The sequence below is a fragment of the Cervus elaphus genome, chromosome 4, assembly GCF_910594005.1.
Source record: "Cervus elaphus chromosome 4, mCerEla1.1, whole genome shotgun sequence".
NCBI classification, from domain to species: domain Eukaryota; kingdom Metazoa; phylum Chordata; class Mammalia; order Artiodactyla; family Cervidae; genus Cervus; species Cervus elaphus.
Window position 1 is genome coordinate 59,663,571 of NC_057818.1, and position 21,779 is coordinate 59,685,349.

At 41.4% G+C, this 21,779-nt stretch overlaps 1 protein-coding gene across 1 annotated transcript; it reads left to right on the plus strand.

Annotated features, from left to right (window-relative positions):
- The first annotated feature begins 25 nt into the window (after positions 1–25).
- Positions 26–20,321, plus strand: LOC122689935 (zinc finger protein 350-like). The gene is given in 6 exon segments (XM_043896782.1): positions 26–149; positions 9,610–9,789; positions 12,620–12,746; positions 14,119–14,190; positions 17,088–18,353; positions 18,356–20,321. Coding segments are annotated over 5 exon segments (1,539 nt in total). The 5' UTR covers positions 26–149; positions 9,610–9,774; the 3' UTR covers positions 18,415–20,321.
- The last annotated feature ends 1,458 nt before the right edge of the window (positions 20,322–21,779 follow it).

Genomic DNA, 21,779 nt, shown 5'->3' on the forward strand with positions numbered 1-21,779 from the left:
CATTTCCTTCTCCAGGGGATCTTACTGACCCAGGAATGGAACCCGTGTCTCCTGTGTTTTCTATATTGCAGGCAGATTCTTTACCTGCTGAGCCATCAGGAAAGCAAATGAAGGAAGCCTGAATTCAACTAAGTGGAGGAAATGAGGAGGTGAATTTTTAAACATATAATGTGTATGTGGAAAAAGCACAAGAGGGCTAATACTGAGTTGGTGGCATATGGCGTGTGTTGGTATCAATTCAGTGACCCCCAGTCAAGGTGAAGGGTGAATTCAAAACCAGGATGTCATCCTTTAAACCTTGCAAAGTTGATATTGCCAAGGGAGACTTGGCAAGCAACAACCTTAGGTTGAGTCAGTCTGTTCATTACAGAGTATTTGGCAAATACTTCCTTGGTACTTGGTTCAATCCTAGAAGCTGAGATTGTGGTGATCAAAACAAAGAAAACCTATGGTCTCCTGGAGATACCATTGAGGTGGTAGGATTATCTTCAAGTGTCTTTCTCAGTGTATCTCTACACTCAAGCTAATTTAGTCAGAGGATGTAAGTGTTTCTAATAAATGCAATAGATGTGGAGTAATTGGCTCAAGGGACAAAGACAATTTATTGTTGAAGGAGCGCCTCATTTGGGGGATTGGGGAAGGACTTAATAATGGTATTTAAGCACCACAGAATACAAGTAGATTTTTAAAAATTTATTTTCTTGACGTACAATGTTGTGTTCATTTCTGCTATATAGCAAAGTGATTCAGGTATACATATATATACATACTTTTTCATATTCTTATCCATTATGGTTTATCCCAGGATAATATAGGGCCCTGTGCTATTCAGGAGGACCTGTTGTTTCAAATAAATTATTTTTGAAATGCCTATTTGTTATCTCCACCAAGGAGATAATACATTCCTTAATTTTAGTGAATTTCCTTAAATTTCAACATTTAAAAGAACAGAAAACCAGTAAGATGAAAAAAACCAATTTCTCAGTTGCGGTGGCAGCATTTCAAGTGCTCAACAGTCATGTGGCTCCTGGCACTAGATCAAACTGGACAGCACAGACAGCAAAATGGTCAGACCAGGGTGGGGTGCTCTACCATCATTTCCTCGTACCAGAGAGTAGAGTGCTGGTTTTCATCATTTTCTATTTCCCTGCTGGGGGGGGGGGGGGGACACTCAAAACCCTTATCATATATAGATTTGAAATGTGAATGAATAAACTCATGGGCTAATCAAAATTCATTCTATCACTGGAGGGAAAGATGGTTCTAAGGAGTGGACTGTCTGACGTGTCAGAGAGACTTAACTGATTATAAGGGGACAAAGCAGGAAAGGAAAATTATTGCTTGAATAAATAGAACGAAATGCGAAACAGAAGCCTTAGTCTTTAAGAGTGGTGGAGTATATAGGGAGTCAGTAAGATCTTTCTGGAAGGACTTGGAGCTAAATCTTGAGATTTGTCCACAGGCCTGACACCCGTGAGGAGCTGCCATTTAAATATCCTGGAACTTCCCTGGGTGTTCAGTAGTTAAGACTCCATGCTTCCAATGCAGGGGGCATGGGTTTGATCCCTGGTCTGGGAACTAAGATCCCATATGCCACACGGTGCAGCCAAAAAGTAAGTTTAAAAAAAGTCTCAGCTCCTCTGTGATCCTCTGATTTGAGACAGGTGACTTCTTTCTCCCTCTTTCCTTCCCACTGTTTTTGAAGTGGCATCTTTGCTTTCTCCTTTATCTGGAGTTCTTTCCCATAATACCATGAGAATAGAAGATCCCAGTTATAAACAGTGAGTCTGACTCATAGGAGAAGCAATGGAAATTTGCCATGTTATGGCCGACTCAGAAGCAATAGCAATCCTGGGTTTGGGTCATTTACTCCTCCAGAAACATTTTAAAGCACCATCACTGCAAATCACTGTTTTGCACAGTGAGGAAACATCAGTGAGCAGAATGGGCAAAAGAACAGCCTTCACAGTGGACCATACGATCTAGTGAAGGAGAGAGAGTGAATGGATTATAAAATGTTGGGAAGTGATAAATTCTATGAGGAGAAATAACTAATATTAACAATAGTAATTTACGGTAAGGTAGCAATGAGGGAGATTTCCCTTCCCCAAGGAAAGGCTTTTCTGGATGTGTGCTAAAGTCCCTTCAGTCGTGTCTGACTCTTTGCAGCCCTGTGGACTGTAGTCCACCAGGCTCCTCTGTCCATGGGATTCTCCAGGCAAGAATACTGTAGTGGGTTGCCATTTCCTTCCCCAGGGGATCTTCCCGACCCAGGGACTGAAGGTCTCCTACATTGGCCAGTGGGTTCTTTACCACTAGCGCCGCCTGGGAAGCCTGTTAGCATTTAATAGTCCATTATTGAAACCCATTCAAGTTTTTGTTCTGAGAACTCAGGATACAAAAATACTACAGAGTTTCTGTCTGAGGAATTCATAGTACTTTTTGGAGGGCAGACAAGTCAGCATGATGGTCTGGAAAGATAATGATCTTCAGTCATCCCTTGTATTAACCTGTTGTCTCTTTTTCTCTTTTGGATGCCTTTTGTACTTTCTATTGTTAGTACCACAGGGTAGTTGCAATTTTATATTAATAGTTGTATTATTGTTTTTGAGACTGGCCTGGAAGGGTGTCCCTGACTGCTATCTGAAGAAGTAACATCTAAGATGACTCATGAGGGAACAGCCATAGTAACTAATATTCTCTCATTGCTTCCTATATGCCAAGGACTTAAGTGGAGGCAAAGTATTCACAAACTCTTGGTAGCCTATGAGACCACAAGGTCTTGGAAGTGAGCAGAGTAGTGGAAGAATTAAGTGGGAGGCAGGGAGTAATGAGGATAATGGAGAATCTGTTCGGTGTGTGCCTGTATGTAGCCTTAAAAGCATTCTCTTGAGATCTTGCTTTAGTCTGTTGTCAGTAAACTAATTCAGAGTTTTGTGGAGGGTATAATAACAAAGATGGTTGCAGTATGGGAAAAAAGGAGGTGGTTAGAGAGGCATTCACTTCTGGGGCTGGTGCGGTGGCAAAGTCAGTAGTAATTCATATAAATGGAGCAAAGCAATGAGGGCAAGCACAGGGAATGCTTCTGGGGTTATTTTTGAGATGGTGTTAACAGGAATCAGTGGCCAGTGTGATGGTGACATGTAGGTTATATTTTGGGTTGATCTTCTGACCTTCACTTCAACCTACAATCCAGCTAACATCTCCATTCTTGATTTACTGTGTAGTAGTAACTGCTAGATGAGAAACAAAATAAGGGAAAATTCAGTCTGGATGGGAGAGGACTTATATTTTAGAGTTGTGCACTTTGAGGAGCTTCCAGACTGGAGCAGGCAGTATGTTGTGATGCTATGTTAATCTTTGAGTTTAGTGAAGATTCCATCTCCAAGTCCATACCCCAAATATAATCAAAATTGTCAGCTTTACTTAATCCCTTCAAAATTTTTAAATGCTTAGTAATCATATTACTAAGGATCATATTATGAATGCTGTTCTGGAAGTCAATATTTCATCCTTTCAATAAGTCACTTAAAAAATACAGGCAATTCCACAATTGGTTTATTTATTTATATTATTTTCAATTTGACCACACCACATGGTATATGGGATTGTAGTTCCTGGTCCAGGGATCAAACCCGCAGCGCTGTATTGGAAGCATAGTCTTCACCACTGGACCACAAAGGAAGTCCCTATAATTGGCTTTTTAAAGGCTGTAGACTGTTCTGTTTAAAAGATCTATGTTTAATTTACCAAACTCTTCACCTGCTGATTGTACACTCAGGTTATTCCTAGATTAAAAAAAATTACCAAACAAAAATTCCTAGCATTGGAAATTCTGCATCAATTAGAATGAAAATTTTAAATTGTATAGATAATTTCTAAATTGCCCTCTTGAAAGGATGTACAGATAATATCCTCTACTACCCCTCTGTCTGTGTAAAATAACGGCTAATATTTAAGTGTTTTACTTGGGAATGATGCCAAACAATGTAATACTATATATCACCATGTAATTATTCGGAATTGCCCTTTGTTTTCTAAGGAAATATTTGCATTCCTTTTAAGCCTCGCCCCTCGGTTCGCAATTGGAAACAGCCCATTCGCAGCCCCCGACAGAAGTGTTTACAGTGCTGGGCTCTTCAGCATCGGCGGCTCCGCCCCTCAGACAGGTCTCAGACCGACCTTACTCATTCTCCATCCCCGCTCCACCTCCTTTCCAGATTTCACCTTGTCTTTGACAGCCGCCTTTATAACGGGTCTTCAATTGATCGTCCAAAGGCGGCTACTAACGCTAGCTCCTCGAGTCTCTCCGCCGTACGGAACTGCACTTCCTGCAAGATGGCCGCCCCCATGGTGTTTCTCCGGGGTGTTGACGGGCGCCGCCATCTCTCCGTAAGCCCAAAAAGGCAAAATAGAATCCAGCCCGCGCCGCCACTGTTGGATAGGGTCCAGCCTCTCAAAACTTGTTCGGCATGGTGCGTTTGACCGACAACGAGAAGGGAAAAGGAAGGGAAGTGTCCCAAAGTGATTTCAATTCCCGCTCTGAGCCCTAGCTTCTGCGGTGACCGTTTCCTCTCTCGTCGCTGGGGTGGGCGTGATCCCGTTACGTCATAGAGCTGGGCGGGAGGCCAGAACTCCAAGACCTCAAGGTCGCGCGGGATCAGAAGCGTCCCTAGCGACCGCCAGAGAGGGGACTTGCGCGCGACAAAGTGGTAATGGGAATGATTTTAGAAGTGAATTCAGCCTTTGGTAGCTGCCCGGAGCCTTGAGAATCTCAGTATCAGGTGGGTAGTGTTCGGGACGTCGATCCGGAGTGAGGGGCCTGCGAGGCCAATGGAAGGCCTTCAGGCGGTTTTTTTGTGCTCAGTCACTGGCGGGGCTTGGCTTTCGTCATACGCCCTTTGGCAGTCAGTGCTATTAAATCTCTGAAGAGAGAAACGACCGAGGCGCTGGACTGAGGGTTTGTGTCTTTGTGTTTTGAAACAGCCTTCCTAAAATTGAGTTCCCTTGCTGACTTTATAATTGACCTCTCCAGCCAAAACTTTTCTTTTTCGTTTCCCGCCCTGTTCCCCTCAGGATTGAGGACTATCAAAGAAAAGAGGGATTGAAAGTGAGCTGGAACCTGAAGGGCCCTCTTGGGTACAAAAGGCCCTCCCTGTCACCCCCTTTTCTTGTTTGTAGAAAAAGGCTTTGATCTCCTGGACTTTCAGGGATATCCAAAGAGCAGACTAATTAGGGAAGTGGGAAGTGAGGGAATGCAGAAACTAAGGAAAAGCAGGCAAGAAACAATAGTTCACGGAATCTTAGTTCCTCCTTAAGGGTTGTGCATAGGATCTTATGCATACCTTTGAGTTGTTCTGCAGAAACTCAGACATTTGCCAGGGCGGAAGATGTGATTATTTGCTGAGCACAAGCTTGTAGACCCCAGACTGGTTAGAACTAGAAAGTTGATGATGAAGTTTCCTGAAGCTGTTACCTCACCACCAACCAGTCAGTAGGAAGTCATGAACCCTGCATCCCTCATCACAAATAATTGCTTTAAAAAACCTTTCCCTGAAAGGCATCAGGGAGTTGAGGTCTTCTGAGCCTAAGCTGTCAGTTCTCCTGGCTGGGCCCTGCAGAAAACGCTGGGCTTTGCTTCACAACAAAGTGGTGTCAGTAAATTGGCTTTGCTGCTCAGCAGGTGAGCTGACCCAAGTTTAACTTGATAACAATTTCTGCTCATGAGGCTCAGTGATTAAGAACTGGAGTGGTAGGTAAATATCAATGAATTTGGTGTTTTGTGTAGGTGTCTTGTCACTGTGGGGCTCAGACATGGAGAAACCTGGAGTGGGGGAAGGGTGCCAGTGAACGGGGTTTTATGGTCCAGATTTAACTTGGAGTCAGGTTTTTGGTTTTGTTTTATTTTGTTGGGGTGACTAGTGTATGTGAGGAGGCATAAGGCTGGAGCTTTGGAGAGTAGGTAGGCTTGAGATTCAGATATGGACTCCTGGGCACAGATTTGATGATAGATTCATTCAATTGATCCAAATCCAGTTCACTCCTTTAAGCTCATACCTTCCTCAAGACCTTAGTTGAAAACTATTGTTATGACATATAAACACTCTTGTCATTATCATCTTTCAAAAATAGTTAGATATAATCTAGTGATGTGTTATAAAAGGTGTGTTTTATTTCTCTTGCCTCCAAGTCTACACCACAGTTTTCTTGTGTATTCCCTTTCAGGTTCATTCTACACAAGTGAAAACATCTCTTTACTCTAAATGCTGAACTCCAATGGAAACCATGGTGTATGTATGTGTTTAATATTTTTGTGTTACCTTTGGATGGAAAAAGCACCTTTACCGTACCTTTGGAATGACCTTTATAAGAGATGTGGCTTCCCAGGTGGCTCAGTGGTAAAGAATCTGCTACCAGCATAGGAGATGCAAGAGGTGTGGGTTTGATCCTTGGGTGGGGAAGATCCCTTGGAGGAGGAAATGGCAACCCACTCCAGTATTCTTGCCTGGAAAGTCCCATCCCAGGGACAGAAGACCCTGGTGGGCTACAGTCCATGGGGTCGCAAGAGTCGGACATGACCGAGCAGCTCAGTACATGCATATGCACATATAACAGATGTTGGTTTTATCACTTTATTTCTAATTATAAACATTTCCATAGTATAAAATGGTTACATTTTCTTAATGGCTGCACTAGTGTCATGTCAGGTGAGTGAATCAGTTGCAAGGTTACTAGAGTCACATTAACTGTACATATACATTAATTTGGGTAGGCTTGACTTACATACTTAGGTTTTTCTGCAGCATGTTAACAATTCTCTGCTTATCCAGGTTCTCTCACCCACCCACAGGATTTGTTGTCATTTACTACTGAATAATTCAGAGTTTTCATTTATATTGCCTTTTTAGTTTGAAGGTTTTTCATTTTTTTCCCCTGGATATGCAGGTTTTGGTTTCCGTTTTTATAGATGTGTTGAATTTCTCATTAATATTTCTCTTCTTGCGTCTCCTGCATTGGCAGGCGAATTCTTTACCACTGAGCCACCTGGGAATCCATATCTCTTATACAGATCATTCCAAAGGTACGGAAGAGGTGCCTTTTCCATGCAAAGGTAACACAAAATTATTAAACATATACATACACCATGGTTTGCATTTCTGGTTTTGTTGTGTTGTGGTCAAGAAATAAGCTTCTTTGATATTAATTTGTGAGACTTGTGAAAATGTCTTTCTATGGCCTACTTTGCTCTTTAAGGCTTCATATTTTTCTCTTTGTACATGTGTGTATTTCTGGAAAAGCAGGTGGCCCTTCTAGGGCAACAGGAGTGATGCCATAAAGTGATGTGTGCAGTGCCAGGAAACCATCAGGAAATCCTGTCCGTTCGTTATAGGAGGGAGAGGAGGACTCATGAACAGGGGATTATGAAATTTGAATGTGGGCGAGATGTTATATTCATGTTCTCCTGTATTCATGAGTAGTCCTGAATTTGATGGTCCTTGATAGTCCTATAAATAGTTCTATACGTTTTCTCTTGTCCAGATCTCTGGTCCTGGAGCATAGAGTAAAGTGATTCAAGATTGGCAACCGAGTGGAGTTGCATGTACCCAGAGGTCAAAGACAGAGGATGAGTTGCTTGGATGGCATCACTGACTCAATGGATATGAGTTTGAGCAAGCTTCGGGAGATAATGAAGGTAAGGGAAGCCTGGTGTGCCGCAGTCCATGGGGTCAGAAAGAATCAGACGTGACTTAGTGACTGAACAACAAGAGATCAAAGAACAGTTGTGGTGGGTAGAATGGGGGTGGGTCTGTGGTTTTGGGGATTTAGAAAAGCTATTGGGAAATTATCTTGGAAAAATTTGTGGCCAGAAGGAGTGGAAGCAAAAACTCATGGTGATCCTACTGAATCAGTGAGCTTATAATGTGAGTCTTTCTGACTCCTTGTCTGTCTTTGATTTGCTGCTTTGGAATGAGTGTTGAAACTTGCTCCTGTTCTAATTTTCTCTTTGTGGAAGAAGTTTGCTCTGTGTTTGTGCATTGAGTGTTCTAAGAGCTGTTTCAGACATCTAGTGTATGTGCTGTGCTTGTATGCTACTTTCTAGGCTGGTATTATGGGTAGTGAACTTTTTCAGCCAGCTCTTCAGAGAACTAAACTTTTGGAGGTTGTTTGGTAAAGAAGGTAAAAGTGGTTAAGGTGATGAGCTGTGGAGAGAAGAAGCCCAGGTTTGAGATTCAGCACTGCCTTTGAGAAAGTATGCCACTCCGGACAAGATACTGTAGGTTCTAAGCCTTGACATGTTTCATTTAAACATAAATCTAGTGATTTGATACATCTGGATTGGTGGCAAGGATTAAATAAGAAAATACTTATGATTTGCTTAGCATGTTAATCTTCATGGTGTTTGCACTGCCCTGAGGTCTAGATGTTGTGGTTTTCTAAACAAAAGGAAACTTTCAAGTATTAGAATGTTATGTTAGAGGACACCTATATTAGATTTTGTGTTGGTTCTGTAATTTTGTTGTTCAGTCGCTCAGTCATGTCTGACTGTTTGCAATCCTCTGGACTGCAGCACGCCAGGCTTCCCTGTCCTTCACCATTTCCTGGAGTTTACACAAACTTGTGTCCATTGAGTCGATGATGCCATCCAACCATCTCATCCTTTGTCGGCCGCTTCTCCTCCTGCCTTCAATCTGTGATAAAGTAACAAAAACTTAGTTGTGTAAACACAAATCTATTGTCTTAGAGTTCTATGGGTTAGGAGTTCAACATGGATCTTACAGGGCTAAAACCAAGGTCTTAGCAGGAGTGTGTTCTTTCCTGGAGGCTGTGGGGGACAAGCTATTTCTTTGTCTTTTCAAGCTTCTAGAGTCTGTCCATGCTCCTTGGCTCCTGGTTCCCTTTATTCCCATCTCCAAAGCCAGCAACAGCCTGTCGAGTTCTTATCACATCGCATCTCTCTCTGGTCCCTTCTGCTTTCTTCCACACATAAGGGCCCATTTGGTTACATTGGGCCTACTTGAATAATCCAGGGAATCTCTGGATTAGTAGGTCATCTGATTAGCAACTGTAATTTCATTAACAACCTCCATTCCCCTTTGCCATGTGATGTAACATATTCACAGCTTCCAGAGATTAGAACGTGGATATCTTTGTGGGGGCCGTGACTCTGCCTACCACAGCAACTTTAGCAACACCAACAAGGTGTATGGCCCAGTAGTTGTGGTTTAGTCCCTCAGTCTTGTCTGACTCTTTGTGACCCCAGGGACTGTAGCTGGACTGTAGCCCACCAGGCTCTTCTGTCCATGGGATTTCCAGGGGAATGTACAATTTGAAGTGAGTTGGCTTTTGGACTGGGCCTGACATGTATACACTATTGATACTGTGATATCACTGTGATATACACTATTGATTAGATAACTAATGAGAACCTGCTGTATAGCACAGGGACATCTACTCAGTGCTCTGTGGTGATCAAAATGGAAAGGCGCTCTAAGGAGATGGGGATATTTGTATATGTGTCCCTGATTCACTTTGCTGTACAACAGAAATTTACACAGCATTGTAAAGCAATTATACTCCAGGAAAAGTAAAGTGAGTTTGTTTTCTAAGTCCTTAGAATCAAGTGAAGTAAGCAGAAGGAAGTTCCAGGACCAGGAAAGGATCACTTCCAGGAATACATTAATTTGAGATGTGAAGTCTATGATTGGAATTTGAGTGACAATCTGGAAAAATAGAAGAATCCCAGTTCCAGTCATTTTCTAAGAACAGAAGAAAATGACCACGGTCCAGGTGAGTTTGACGTGTTTACTTCCTCCTTTCTTTTATGTTGTATTTGTAGAGGCTTATAAAAATTGACTTAATTTATTGGAAAATGACACATTTTTGAGAGCCTGAATCTGAAGAAAAATATCAACCACAATGTCTGTGTCAGGGTAAATTTGAAATGGGGGGGAAGGCAGGTAAAGAATCTGCTCAGAATTTTCAGCGTCAGAATATTAATGAAAAAACTGTAAGACCCTAGGGGTTATTTATGTTGTTGTTCAGTCACTAAGTCTTGTCTGACTCTTTGCAACCCCATCGACGGCTGTGTACCAGGCCTCTCTGTCCTTCACTGTCTCCCAGAGTTTGCTCAAACTCATGTCCATTGAGTTGGTGATGCCATCCAACCATCTCATCCTCTGTTGCCCCCTCTCCTCCTACTCTCAATCTTTCCCAGCATCAGGGTCTTTTTCCAATGAGTCAGCTCTTTGCATCTTGTGGCCAAAATATTGGAATTTCAGCATCAGTCCTTCCAGTGAATATTCAAGGTTGATTTCCTTTAGGATTGACTGGTTTGATCTCCTTGGGAGATCCAAGGAACTCTCAAGAGTCTTCTGCAGCACCACAATTGGAAGGTATCAATTCTTTGGCGCTCAGCCTTCTTTATAGTCTAACTCTCACATCTGTATATGACTACTGGAAAAACCATAGCTTTGACTATATGGACCTTTGTGGGCAAAATGATGTCTCTGCTTTTTATTTTATTTTATTATTATTATTTTTTAAATTTTTTTCCCCCCATTTATTTTTATTAGTTGGAGGCTAATTACTTTACAATATTGTAGTGGTTTTTGCCATACATTGACATGAATCACCCATGGATTTACGTGTATTCCCCATCCCCATCCCCCCTCCCACCTCCCTCTGTACCCAATCCCTCTGGGTCTTCCCAGTGAACCAGGACTGAGCACTTGTCTCATGCATCCAACCTGGGCTGGTGATCTGTTTCACCCTAGATAATATACATGTTTCAATGCTGATCTCTTGAAACATCCGACTCTCGCCTTCTCCCACAGAGTCCAAAAGTCTGTTTTGCACATCTGTGTCTCTTTTTCTGTTTTGCATATAGGGTTATTGTTACCATCTTTCTAAATTCCATATTTATGCGTTAGTATACTGTATTGGTCTTTATCTTTCTGGCTTACTTCACTCTGTATAATGGGCTCCAGTTTCATCCATCTCATTAGAACTGATTCAATTGAATTCTTTTTAATGGCTGAGTAATATTCCATGGTATATATGTACCACAGCTTCCTTATCCATTCATCTGCTGATGGGCATCTAGGTTGCTTCCATGTCCTTGCTATTATAAACAGTGCTGCAATGAATGTTGTCTCTTCTTTTTAATATGCTGTCTATGTTTGTCATAGCTTTCCTTCCAAGGAGCAAGTATCTTTTAATTTCGTGGCTGCAGTCACTGTCCATAGTGATTTTGGAGCCCAAGAAAATAAAATCTGCCACTGTTTACACTTTTTTCCCATCTATTTGCCATGAAGTGATGGGACCAGATGCCGTGATCTTAGTTTTTTGACTGTTGAGTTTTAAGCCAGCTTTTTCATTCTCTTATGTTGCTTTACTAGATTATCTCCAATAATTTTGGAAGCTAGTGCCAATAAGAGAAATAGCAAGCATTATGTAATTCGTGTTTTTTTGCAGAGAAGGTAGATCATTTCCTCAGTAAAGTAAATCTTTCCTGGTACTGAAGTTTTAATAAATTACTTATTTATTTGGCTGTGTTTGGTCTTAGTTGCAGCATACAGTATCTTTCAGTTGTGGCATGTGAGATCTAGTTCCCTGGCCAGGGATTGAACCAGGGCCCCCTGCATTGGAAATGTGGAACGTTAGCCACTGGACCAGCAGGGAAGTCATCACTGCTGTTGAGAACTTAGAGACAATAAATCATATTGGTTATTCTTTTGTTATGTATACGTAGTTTCCCTTTGGATATTTTTGAGTTTTCCCTTTGAGTTTGGTGTTCTGCAGTTTTACCTCCATGTGTGTATAGCAGTGGATCTCTTTTTCTTCCTGCTTGGCATTGTTGAGTTCTCTCATTCTGAGGTTTTGTCTTTTACCAGTTCTAAAATATAATCTCCCTGTTTGTCTTTGGTTATTACCTTCCCTCAGATTCAGAATAGGTGTAAATTCAACATTCTCACTATGTCCTTCATATCTCTCAACCTCACTTTTGTATTTTCCATTGTTTTCTTTTGTACTTCAGATCTGTTGTCCAGTTCACTTCTGTGTTATATCGAATTGGTAGTCAGTCTGAAAATTGAAATTCCTAGTTTCAGTTTCTGGATTCATTGCTTTGAATTGATCTTTGTTTCTTCAAGTTAGCCGTCTCATCTTTAGACTGTTATGCCTTTGCACGCATTAAACATTGTCTATATTTCAGTGTCTTACAGTTCTAGCATCATCAGGTTTTTCATGTTTAATTCTAGTGCTTATTGTTTCTGTTTAACTTGTGCACTGTGAAGGCTTCTTGAGGGTAAGAACATGCGTGTTCGTTTTGATATCACCTGCACATAGTTCAGTGAATGCACATATGTACACAGATGACAGATGTGTCAAGGTTAAAAGAAGTTTTAATGACGACATTTCAGGAAACCTGAATTATTGAGTGAATGGGCGGCTGAATTAGAGTAACAGGATGTCTGTATAAGATTTTCCATTCTTCCACACTGGATAATATATCACATATATGGATACAGCCTACGCAGTAGAAAGGATTAGATTTCTATACGTCTCTTCCAAACCATCTAAGAATCACCCCAGATTAAAGAAGAATTTGTTACTACAGGGATCATTATTGTTTGAAGATGTGGCTGTGGAGTTCACCTGGGAGGAGTGGAGGCTACTAGACCCTGCTCAGAAGGACCTATACCAGGACGTGATGCTGGAGAACTACAGCAACCTGCTGTCTGTGGGTGAGGACCGCTCCCCCGTGCCACTCAGCATGCCCAGTCAGCAGTCTTGCCTTTCTCAGTTGTGGAATGATTGGGGGGCGGATATCTGAAGTACGAATGATGTAAGAGAGATCGTCAGACTTCTGCCAAGGGCCAGATACTGCAGTCTGTGCAGGCTGCCTACTGTTTCTCTAACATATTTTTTTTTTTTAAAGAGCACATTTATTTATTTATTTATTTATTTATTTATAGTGCACACACTATATATATATATATGATATATTATTTATTTATTTATTTATGGCTGTGCTCGCTCTTCTATGCTGTGTGGGCTTTTCTCTAGGAAGTGGGGACTACTTTCTAGTTGCAGTGCACAGACTTCTCATTGCAGTGGCTTCTCTTGTGTGGAGGTCTCTAGGGCATGGGGGCTTCAGTAGTTGGGGTTCCTGGGCTCAAGAACACAGGCTCAGTAGTTGTGGCACATGGGCTTAGTTGCTCCTCAGCGTGTGGAATCTTCCCAGACCAGTGATCAAACCCGTGTCTTCTACATTGGCAAGTGGATTCTTTACCACTGAGCCACCAGGGAAGCCCAGAATATATATATATATATATATATATAATCGATTATGTAGGTATTCCGCTAAATTTATTATATGTCTTATAAGTAAATAAGAGTTAGTCACTCAGTCGTATCCGACTCTGTGACCCCATGGACTAGCCCACTAGGCTTCTCTGTCCATGGAATTCTCCAGGCAAGAATACTGGACTAGGTTGCCATTTCCTTCTCCAGGGGATCTTCCCAATCCTGCAGAGATTGAACTCAGGTCACCTACATTGCAGATGGATTCTTTACCATCTGAGCCACCAGGGAAGTCCATACGTACTATGAAAGATACATAAAAATAGAAACGTCAAAAGGATGAGACATTCATGAGATGAATATTTTTAAGTAATTTTAATTTTTAAAATGTAGTGGTACAAAACACGTTTGCTATCGTGTTTTAGAAGTTTTCCTTTACTTCTTGAATACTCTGTTTTGTAAGAGCACTTTATTCTGAATGAATAACACTTTTAAAGTGTGACAGTGTAATGTCTTAGTTACAGTCAGTGACCAGAGTTTGTTGACCCATACATATGACTTGAATTTTTATAAATGATAGATTCTTAGTCTCCCCTCAGGCCTCAGACAGATTTATTTCATCTAGGATCTTGATTTGTTTTGCTTAGATTTTTTTTTTCTTTCTATGGATTCTCAAGTTTTTGCTACTGCAAGGGGAAAGCTACTTCCAAGGTGCAGCTTCATAATCTGTTAATATAAACGGGATCATTGAACAGTGTTTAGATTTCATGCCCAAAGATTTTGCTAAATAGTATGTTATTTTTTTGTGAATAGGGTATCGAAGTCCGAACAAGTTGAAGCAAGGAGACAAACCATGGATAGAAAGGGAAAGTATCCATGATCCAGGTAAGTGCATGAGAAACATCCAGGGAGAAAAGAAGTAAATTCCTAGATCTGTGAAGGCCTCACAGCTTTGAAGTCATGTTATGGTGACTCATCTTCTAGTTTCTAAACTTTGACAGTATCTCAACAGAGCCTCTGAGGATTCCTCTCCTATGTTAATATTCATTACTTAATCATTTAGAGGAAAATACTCATGTTTTCACCTCTGGATTTTATACTGATTTATTTCATCTAGAGTCTTGATTTGCTTTGCTTAGATTTTTTTCTTTCTATGGATTCTCAAGTTTTTCACTTCTTCATTGACTGTCATAGTATCACTGCTTGTTCCTTCCTCTTACCTTGCTTTGAAAATTCAGGCTTCCATGCCTCTCTGCAAAGAGAGAACTTCAAATTCACCATCATCTCCTGACTAGTGAACCTCAGGTAATACTGATTTCCCTTCCTAACATTCAGCCCCACCCTGAATGCTGTGTTCTCATGGCAACTTGGTCTTTTAGTGTACACCTGTCTGTTTATTCATTCTGGATGGGCAAATATGAGATAAAGCAAATGTAGCAACATGTTAACTGTAGAATCAAAGAGGTGGGTATATAGCTGTTCACTGTGTAGTTCATTCAATTTGTATGTTTGAAAAAATTTTTTAATAAAATTATGAGAAATGCTATAAGTATTGTAATTTTCAGAATGAATTATGCCTCCCATATAGACTGAAATAAAGGAATTCAGTCAAGTAAAAAAAAAAAAACTCACAATCTTTGGCCTCACCTGAAGTGAAACCATAACCTTCATGCATACTTTGCTGATTTCTTCATATATTTGCTGGATCAGATATATATATATATATATATTTTTTTTTTTTTCCCCCTCTCTTTTTTGGCCGTGCTGTGTGGCACACAGGATCTTAGTTCCCAAATCAGGGATCAAACCTATGTCCCCTACAGTGGAAGCTCAGAGTCTTAACCACTGGATCACCAGGGAAGTCCTCACAAAACCTTCAATTGTAAAAAAAGAAACCACACTATCTGCAAAGTACAATAAAGCAAAGCACAATAAAATGAGCTGTGTTTGTATAGAAATATTACCTAAAGAGGGAATTCATTGGCAATCCTGTGGTTAGGACTCCATGCTTCCCCTGCAGTGGGCATGGACCAGATTAGATCCCTGGTCAGGGAACTAAGATCCCCTACAAGTGTGTGGTGCAGCCAAAAAAACCAAATTGAATTGAAGGTTTGTGGCAGCTCTGTGTCAAGCAAACCTGTTGGCACCATTTTTTCCAACAGCATTTGCTCACTTTGTGTCTTTCTCAAATTTTGGTAATTCTCTCAATATTTCAAACTTTTTATTATTATGTTTGTTATGGTGATTTGTAATCCATGATCTTTCATTTACTTCTACAACTCACAGAAAGCTCAGATGATGGTTAGCAATTTTTAATGAGAAAGTATTTTTAAATTAAGATATGTACTCTGTTTTAGACATAATGCTATTGCACACTTAACAGACTACAGTATTATGTAAACATAACTTTTATATGCACTGGGAAATAAATTCTTGTCACTAGCTTTATTGCAATACTTGCTTTATTGTGGAGGTCTGGAACTGAACCTGGAATATCTCTGAGTTATGCCTGTACAGATAACCCCATATTTGTCCTCTAACCAAAATCTTCTCCAAATTCCTCTTTCCAGTTGAGTTCTTTATGTCTGTACTAAGATACCCACCTCAGAATGTTTGTGTCAAAATGCACACCGATTTTCCCACATTAAAAATCTCTTTCCCTGGTGTTCCTCACCAACTTAAGCTGGAACTTTAGTCATTTAGGCCAAATACCTGAGGAAAATCTTTAATTCCTCCTTTTTATTTACATTGAATTCAACAGTGAATGTTGTTTTTTCCTTCTAGATGTGCCTTGAGTTCCTTGACGTGTCCACATGTACACTGTTGTTGCTCCAGACCAAGCCACTGTTGTCTCTTGTCTGATTACTGCATTAACTTTCTCTCCCACACTTCTTCCTCTCCCATCACTATCCACACAGCAGTCGGCAATCTTTTGAAAATATAAATCAGAACCCCCCACCTCCTCAGAGCTTCTAGTGGCTCATCACTAGTCTTAGCATTAAATTCAGATTCTTCTACCATATCTACATAGTATGACTTCTGTCTACCTTTTGAACTTTAAGTTTTCCTTCTCCCTATGTAACTGTTCCATTCAGGGCCCACTGGCTACCTTTCTGTTTCTTGACTTGGCCAAACCTTTCCTTTGTCAAGGCTTTTACACTGCTGTCATACTTGAGTGAAACATGAAGTTACTTACATGAAGCTGCTTAATTTTTATTCCTAGTTTCTTGGCTCACCTTTTATTTCTTCACAGGGCATTGTTCTTTTTCATGTGCTGGGAACCACTTTTCAGTGTGAATTTGTCTTATTTCTTTGCTTCCATTTTGTTCTCTTTTGCCCAGGGGAATGCAGAAAATGTGTTTCTCTTTGGTGTATATTCAGATGCTGTGACAGCACATGATACATATTAGACATTCAATAAATATTGGGGGAGAGAATGGATACATCCTCCATCATGTTAGATCAGATGTCTCCAACTTATTTTATTTTGTGTTAATGACACATATTTCTACTTTGTCCTCTTTTGCCGGTTTTGCAAGGATCTCTTTGGAGAGTACCAAATATTTTACTAATTGAGAATTGTCTGCCACTGATTCTATATCTTTGTTTTTTTTTAGATGTTATGACCTTATTGTGTTTACCCCCATTTTCAAGAAGTAAATTTACACTTAATGATTTTTTTCATATGACATAATTGTCACAGAGAGCTAGCCCAAACCATTTCATTTTAGAAGCAGTTTTATTGCATATCCTGATTATGAAAGAATTCATTTTCTTTCTAGAAGTTGGTGATCCTATGCAGCAATCCTTGGAAATCCAATACAAGCATAAAAATATGGAAAGAGGCCATGAATTCAGTTCTTTGGGAAATATTTTTTGTCTGCATGGAAATCTTGTTACTTTAAGGCAAAGCCATGAGAAGTTTGACATACTGAATTCTAATTTAGATTTAGTTAACCAGAATAGAAGCTCCATGGCAAAAAATCCTGACAAGTTTAATAAATATGAGAAATCATTTCTTCATAGTAAGCATGAAAAACATTACACTGGAATTAAATGCAATAAACATGGAAACACTCTCCGCACCAATTCAAAACTCAGTATACATCAGATTGAAAAAGGAAAGAAACATGAGTGTGTGGAATGTGGTAAAATCTTCATCAAAAAGTCTCAACTCACTGTACACCAGAGAACACATACAGGAGAGAAGCCGTATAAATGCCTTAAATGTGGTAAAGCCTTCTGTAGAAAGGCAGAGCTTAATATACATATGCAAGTTGAACAAGGAATAAATCCCCACGCGTGCAGTGAGTGTGGGAAAACCTTCTCTAGGAAGTCTCAGCTCCTTGTACATCAGAAAACTCACATAGGAGAGAAACCATATATGTGCAGTGAATGTGGGAAAGGCTTCATCCAGAAGGGTAACTTCCTTATACATCAACGAATTCATACTGGAGAGAAGCCCTTTAGATGCAAAGAGTGTGGTAAAGCCTTCAGTCACAAGCCATGTCTCGTTGCACATCAAATATTTCACACTGGAAATCCTCCCTATGTATGCAGTGAGTGTGGAAAAGCCTACTTTCAGAAGTCAAGTCTCGTTAAACATCAAAGAGGTCACACAGAAAAGTGCCACAAATGCAATGTGTGTGGGAAAATCTACTCCACAAAGTTCATACTTAGCAGACACCAGAGAGTCCATACAAGAGAGAAGCCCCGTGGGTACAGCAGCTGTGGGAAAGCCTTCTGCCATAAGTCCTCCCTCACTAAACATAAGAGAACTCATACAAAAGAGAAACATGTCGATTCAGTCAAGGTGGAAGAGGATTCCTTGGAGAGCCATGACTCATGTGCCACAGAACCCAAACAGGAGAAAACCTCTGTTGAGACAGTGACAATGCAGGGGCCTGCTATGGCAGTGCAGGCATCATTAAACATCCATGGGTTCCTTGCCCAAGGGAATGTGGTTCTTGTGGGAGAGCCTGTGGCCAGACGTGTCCCCTCAGGAGATGGCAGAGAGTTTTCACAGGAGAGGAACCTCATGAATGGGGTTGTGTGGTACTGCCTTCAGTTACCAATTATGTCTTCTTTTATGTCACAGGAAACATGTAAGGAGGAGTGCATTCAATGTGGACCAGCCTTTGGAGCAGACTTTAGCTTTTTATGTAGTTGAAAACTCTCACTGAGAGAATGCTAATGAATGCAGTGATAATGGAAAGGTCAATCAGTCAGTCAGTGTTAGTCGCTCAGTTGTGGCTGACTCTTTGTGACCCCATGGACTGTAGCTTGCCAGGCTCCTCTGTCCATGGAATTCTCCAGGCAAGAATACTGGAGTGGTTGCCAATCCCTTCTCCAGAGGATTTTCCCAACCCAGGGATCAAACCTGGGTCTCTCACATTGCAGGCAGATTCTTTACCATCTGAGCCACTAGGGGAGCCCAGTACAAAGATATACCTCATTAAATATCAGCAGCTCTTAGTAGGTTGAATAGTAGCGAGCTTGACTTCAAAAGCATCATAAATTCACATCAGAAAGAAATTTTGGGAAGGCAAATATGTCCATAAGACCACCCTCATGTTCGATTATTCTCTGAAAGCACTGACTCAGAAACTAAAAAACCCCACAAAAACCTCAAAAACTCAAAAAAGAAAAACTCAAGAGCTGCTATACTTATGGTTACAGGTTATGATGGTGAAAAGTTACAAATTAGCAAATCTAAAATGTGCTTAAGGCAGACTTTAGGAGAAACCAGGTACATCCAGTTGTCCTCCCAGTGGCGTTCGTTGTATGGACTGTAATTCTGTGAGCAACTCATGTGCATATTGCCAGCCAGAGAAACTCACCTGAGCCTTAGTGCCTAGGGACTTGGGATGGGGTTTCAGTAAAGGGGCTCCTTATGCTAGCATGGAGAAACCACATGGCTGACTTTAGTTTTTCAAACTCTAGCCTCCTTAAAGTCAAACCAATACAGCATGGCCCAGACCCCCAGGCAAACAAAAGCAAGTGTTCACCAAAAATCATATTGCTGGCATAAACTGTATGACATGGTTCAAACCCCAGGTATGTAAAGATGCTCTCGGCAGGCATCTTTCCAAGGGCTTAGAGGTTCCCTCTCAGGTGCAGATCAAAAGCCAGTCCTTTCTTTGGAATGTACTGGGTCTGAACACCCTCAACCTGCCAAGTCAGCTTCTAATTTGCATACCAGTGAAAACGGTAAGGTTTTTAATAACATTGTTCCTCATCATGTGTCAGAAATAAATGTCTATGGATACACGAAATGTGTAGAACCTTTAGCAGAATGGCAGCCAATCTCATAAAGGAGATAAGCTTGTGATTGCAGTGGAAATTTGGAAACTTGTTGATGTAAAACTACCCTCATTTTCCATCAGATTAACACCCTTAATATGTGTGTGTGTGTGTTTTCATTTTTTGGCTGCACGCCACAGCTTGTGGAACTTTCCTGACCAGGGAATCAAACCCATGCCCCCTGCAGTGGAAGCATGGAGTCTTAACCACTGGACTGCCAGGGAAGTCCTTAATGTGTAGTTTGATAGATAAGGACTTGAACTCTTTCTCATTGCTAGGGAATGACTCCATAACTCACCTGATGATGGTTCATAGGCAGTGTCACATTGTACCTATTATATCTAAATCTTTGGTCACCTTTGTTAGATTCTTTTAGAAGCAAGTTGCTAGGCCAGCCCACCCTCAATGGGAGAGTTGCACATCTCTGAGGGCCTTCTTAGAGTCAACCAACCTACCTGAATAATCATCAGGGAAAAAGATATTCTTTGTGGAAAGTTGCCATGGTTTCCTGTTTAAACAGCGCTTGAACAGAACCTGGTGCTCTCTGTTCCCCTCACCCCCACCCCCAACCCCACCTTGATCCAGCCTGGCTATGTAGAGCCAGCCTTCTGCCACCGCCTCAGGGCACCCTTGGACCACTCCCAAGGTGTCTGCTGCTGCTCCAGTGCAGTGAGCCGCTGCCTCAGCCCCCTGATGTGACCACCGTGTACCCCTTGCAGGGGCCCCAGCACTCCTGCCAGAGCTTGGAGGCCACAGTCAACTGCCAGAGCCACCTGGAGCCTCCCAAGTTTACCTGTCCACCTCTCACTACTCTGATGGCAACGATGTGGCTTTGGAGAACTTTGTCAGATGTCTTCCTAGCCAGTCTCATGAGGGGAGGGAACATGCTGAGAAGCAGATGAAGCTGCGAGAACCTCTGAGGCGGCTGCATCTTCCTCCGGTGTATCCAGGAACTGGAACAGGATGACTCAGAGTGGGCTCAGTGCAATGGAATGTGTGTTCCACTCAGAAAAGTGCATGAATCAGTCACTACTGGAACTGCACACAAGTTATATGATATATAATACCTGCTGACAGAGATGAGCCCTGCTTGTGTGACAACCTGAGGCAGGTAAAACACACCAGAACTGAGTGACCTCATAACCGACTTGTGTGTGGTGAGGGTTCCTGAATCGGGTGTGGCAGAGTGTTTCTGACAGGCATACCCAATGATGATGAGAGCTAAGCGTTAGGCTGGCTTCCCAGTGGCCATGGGGGTGACTTCCATGGTCACCATGGTAGTGCATCCCTTTTGGGTTTTTCTTTACCCTTTCTGTAAGTTGTATAATACTAAAGCACTAAAGCATCCACTTAACTCTTTTTTTTTTTTTTTTTTTTCATTTGCCTGTTCCTTCAAATTTGGTACCTAGGAGAAAAAAATGACAGACACATTAAAGACCCCAGTATATACTCAGATTCCAGTACCATTGAGAACACCCAGTCTCATGGGAGGAGGGCCCTGGCTGATAAGAAAATCTCACAAATGTCACCTTGTTTGTTACATAGGAGGGATTTAGCTAGAGGTCATTGCTTGCCAGTTATTCACTTGAAACTTTGTGCTGAGTCAGGACCCTGGAGGATGAATAAGTCCCCCTCCCCAAAGTTTCTCCCCCCACTGCTCTCCTCTCATTTCCCCCTCTCCACCTTGGAACTCTTCTTCCACTCTCTGAGGAGAGTATATGGCTGGCCGTTGCTAGAATCCCGGAGGACATGGGATGAAGATGATTCTGAGACTCTGGACAAAAACTGAAAACACCAATTGTTTTCTCCGCAGCAGGGAGACAAACAGGAAAAAGCAAGTCCCATCTCCATCTTCATTCTGCCTACCTGTTCTTTTTAGTGCCCCCACATTGGCAGAACTTAATATGAAGCTGGCAAGAGAATCTGGTTTGCGCTATCCCAAAGCAGACAGTGGAAGAGTAGGTTGAGAGATGAGAGACAATAGCTAAATAATCAGGCCAGCAACCTACTTCAGGTGAGATTAACTGTGGCGCATGTCCCCGGCCCCACAGTTTACAGATGTTACAATTCACTTACAGAGGGTGCAGGTTAAGAATATATTTATGAATAAAATGTATTTAAACAGTCCTTGAATATTTGTTCTATATAAGACAATCTGTTAGTAAAGTTAC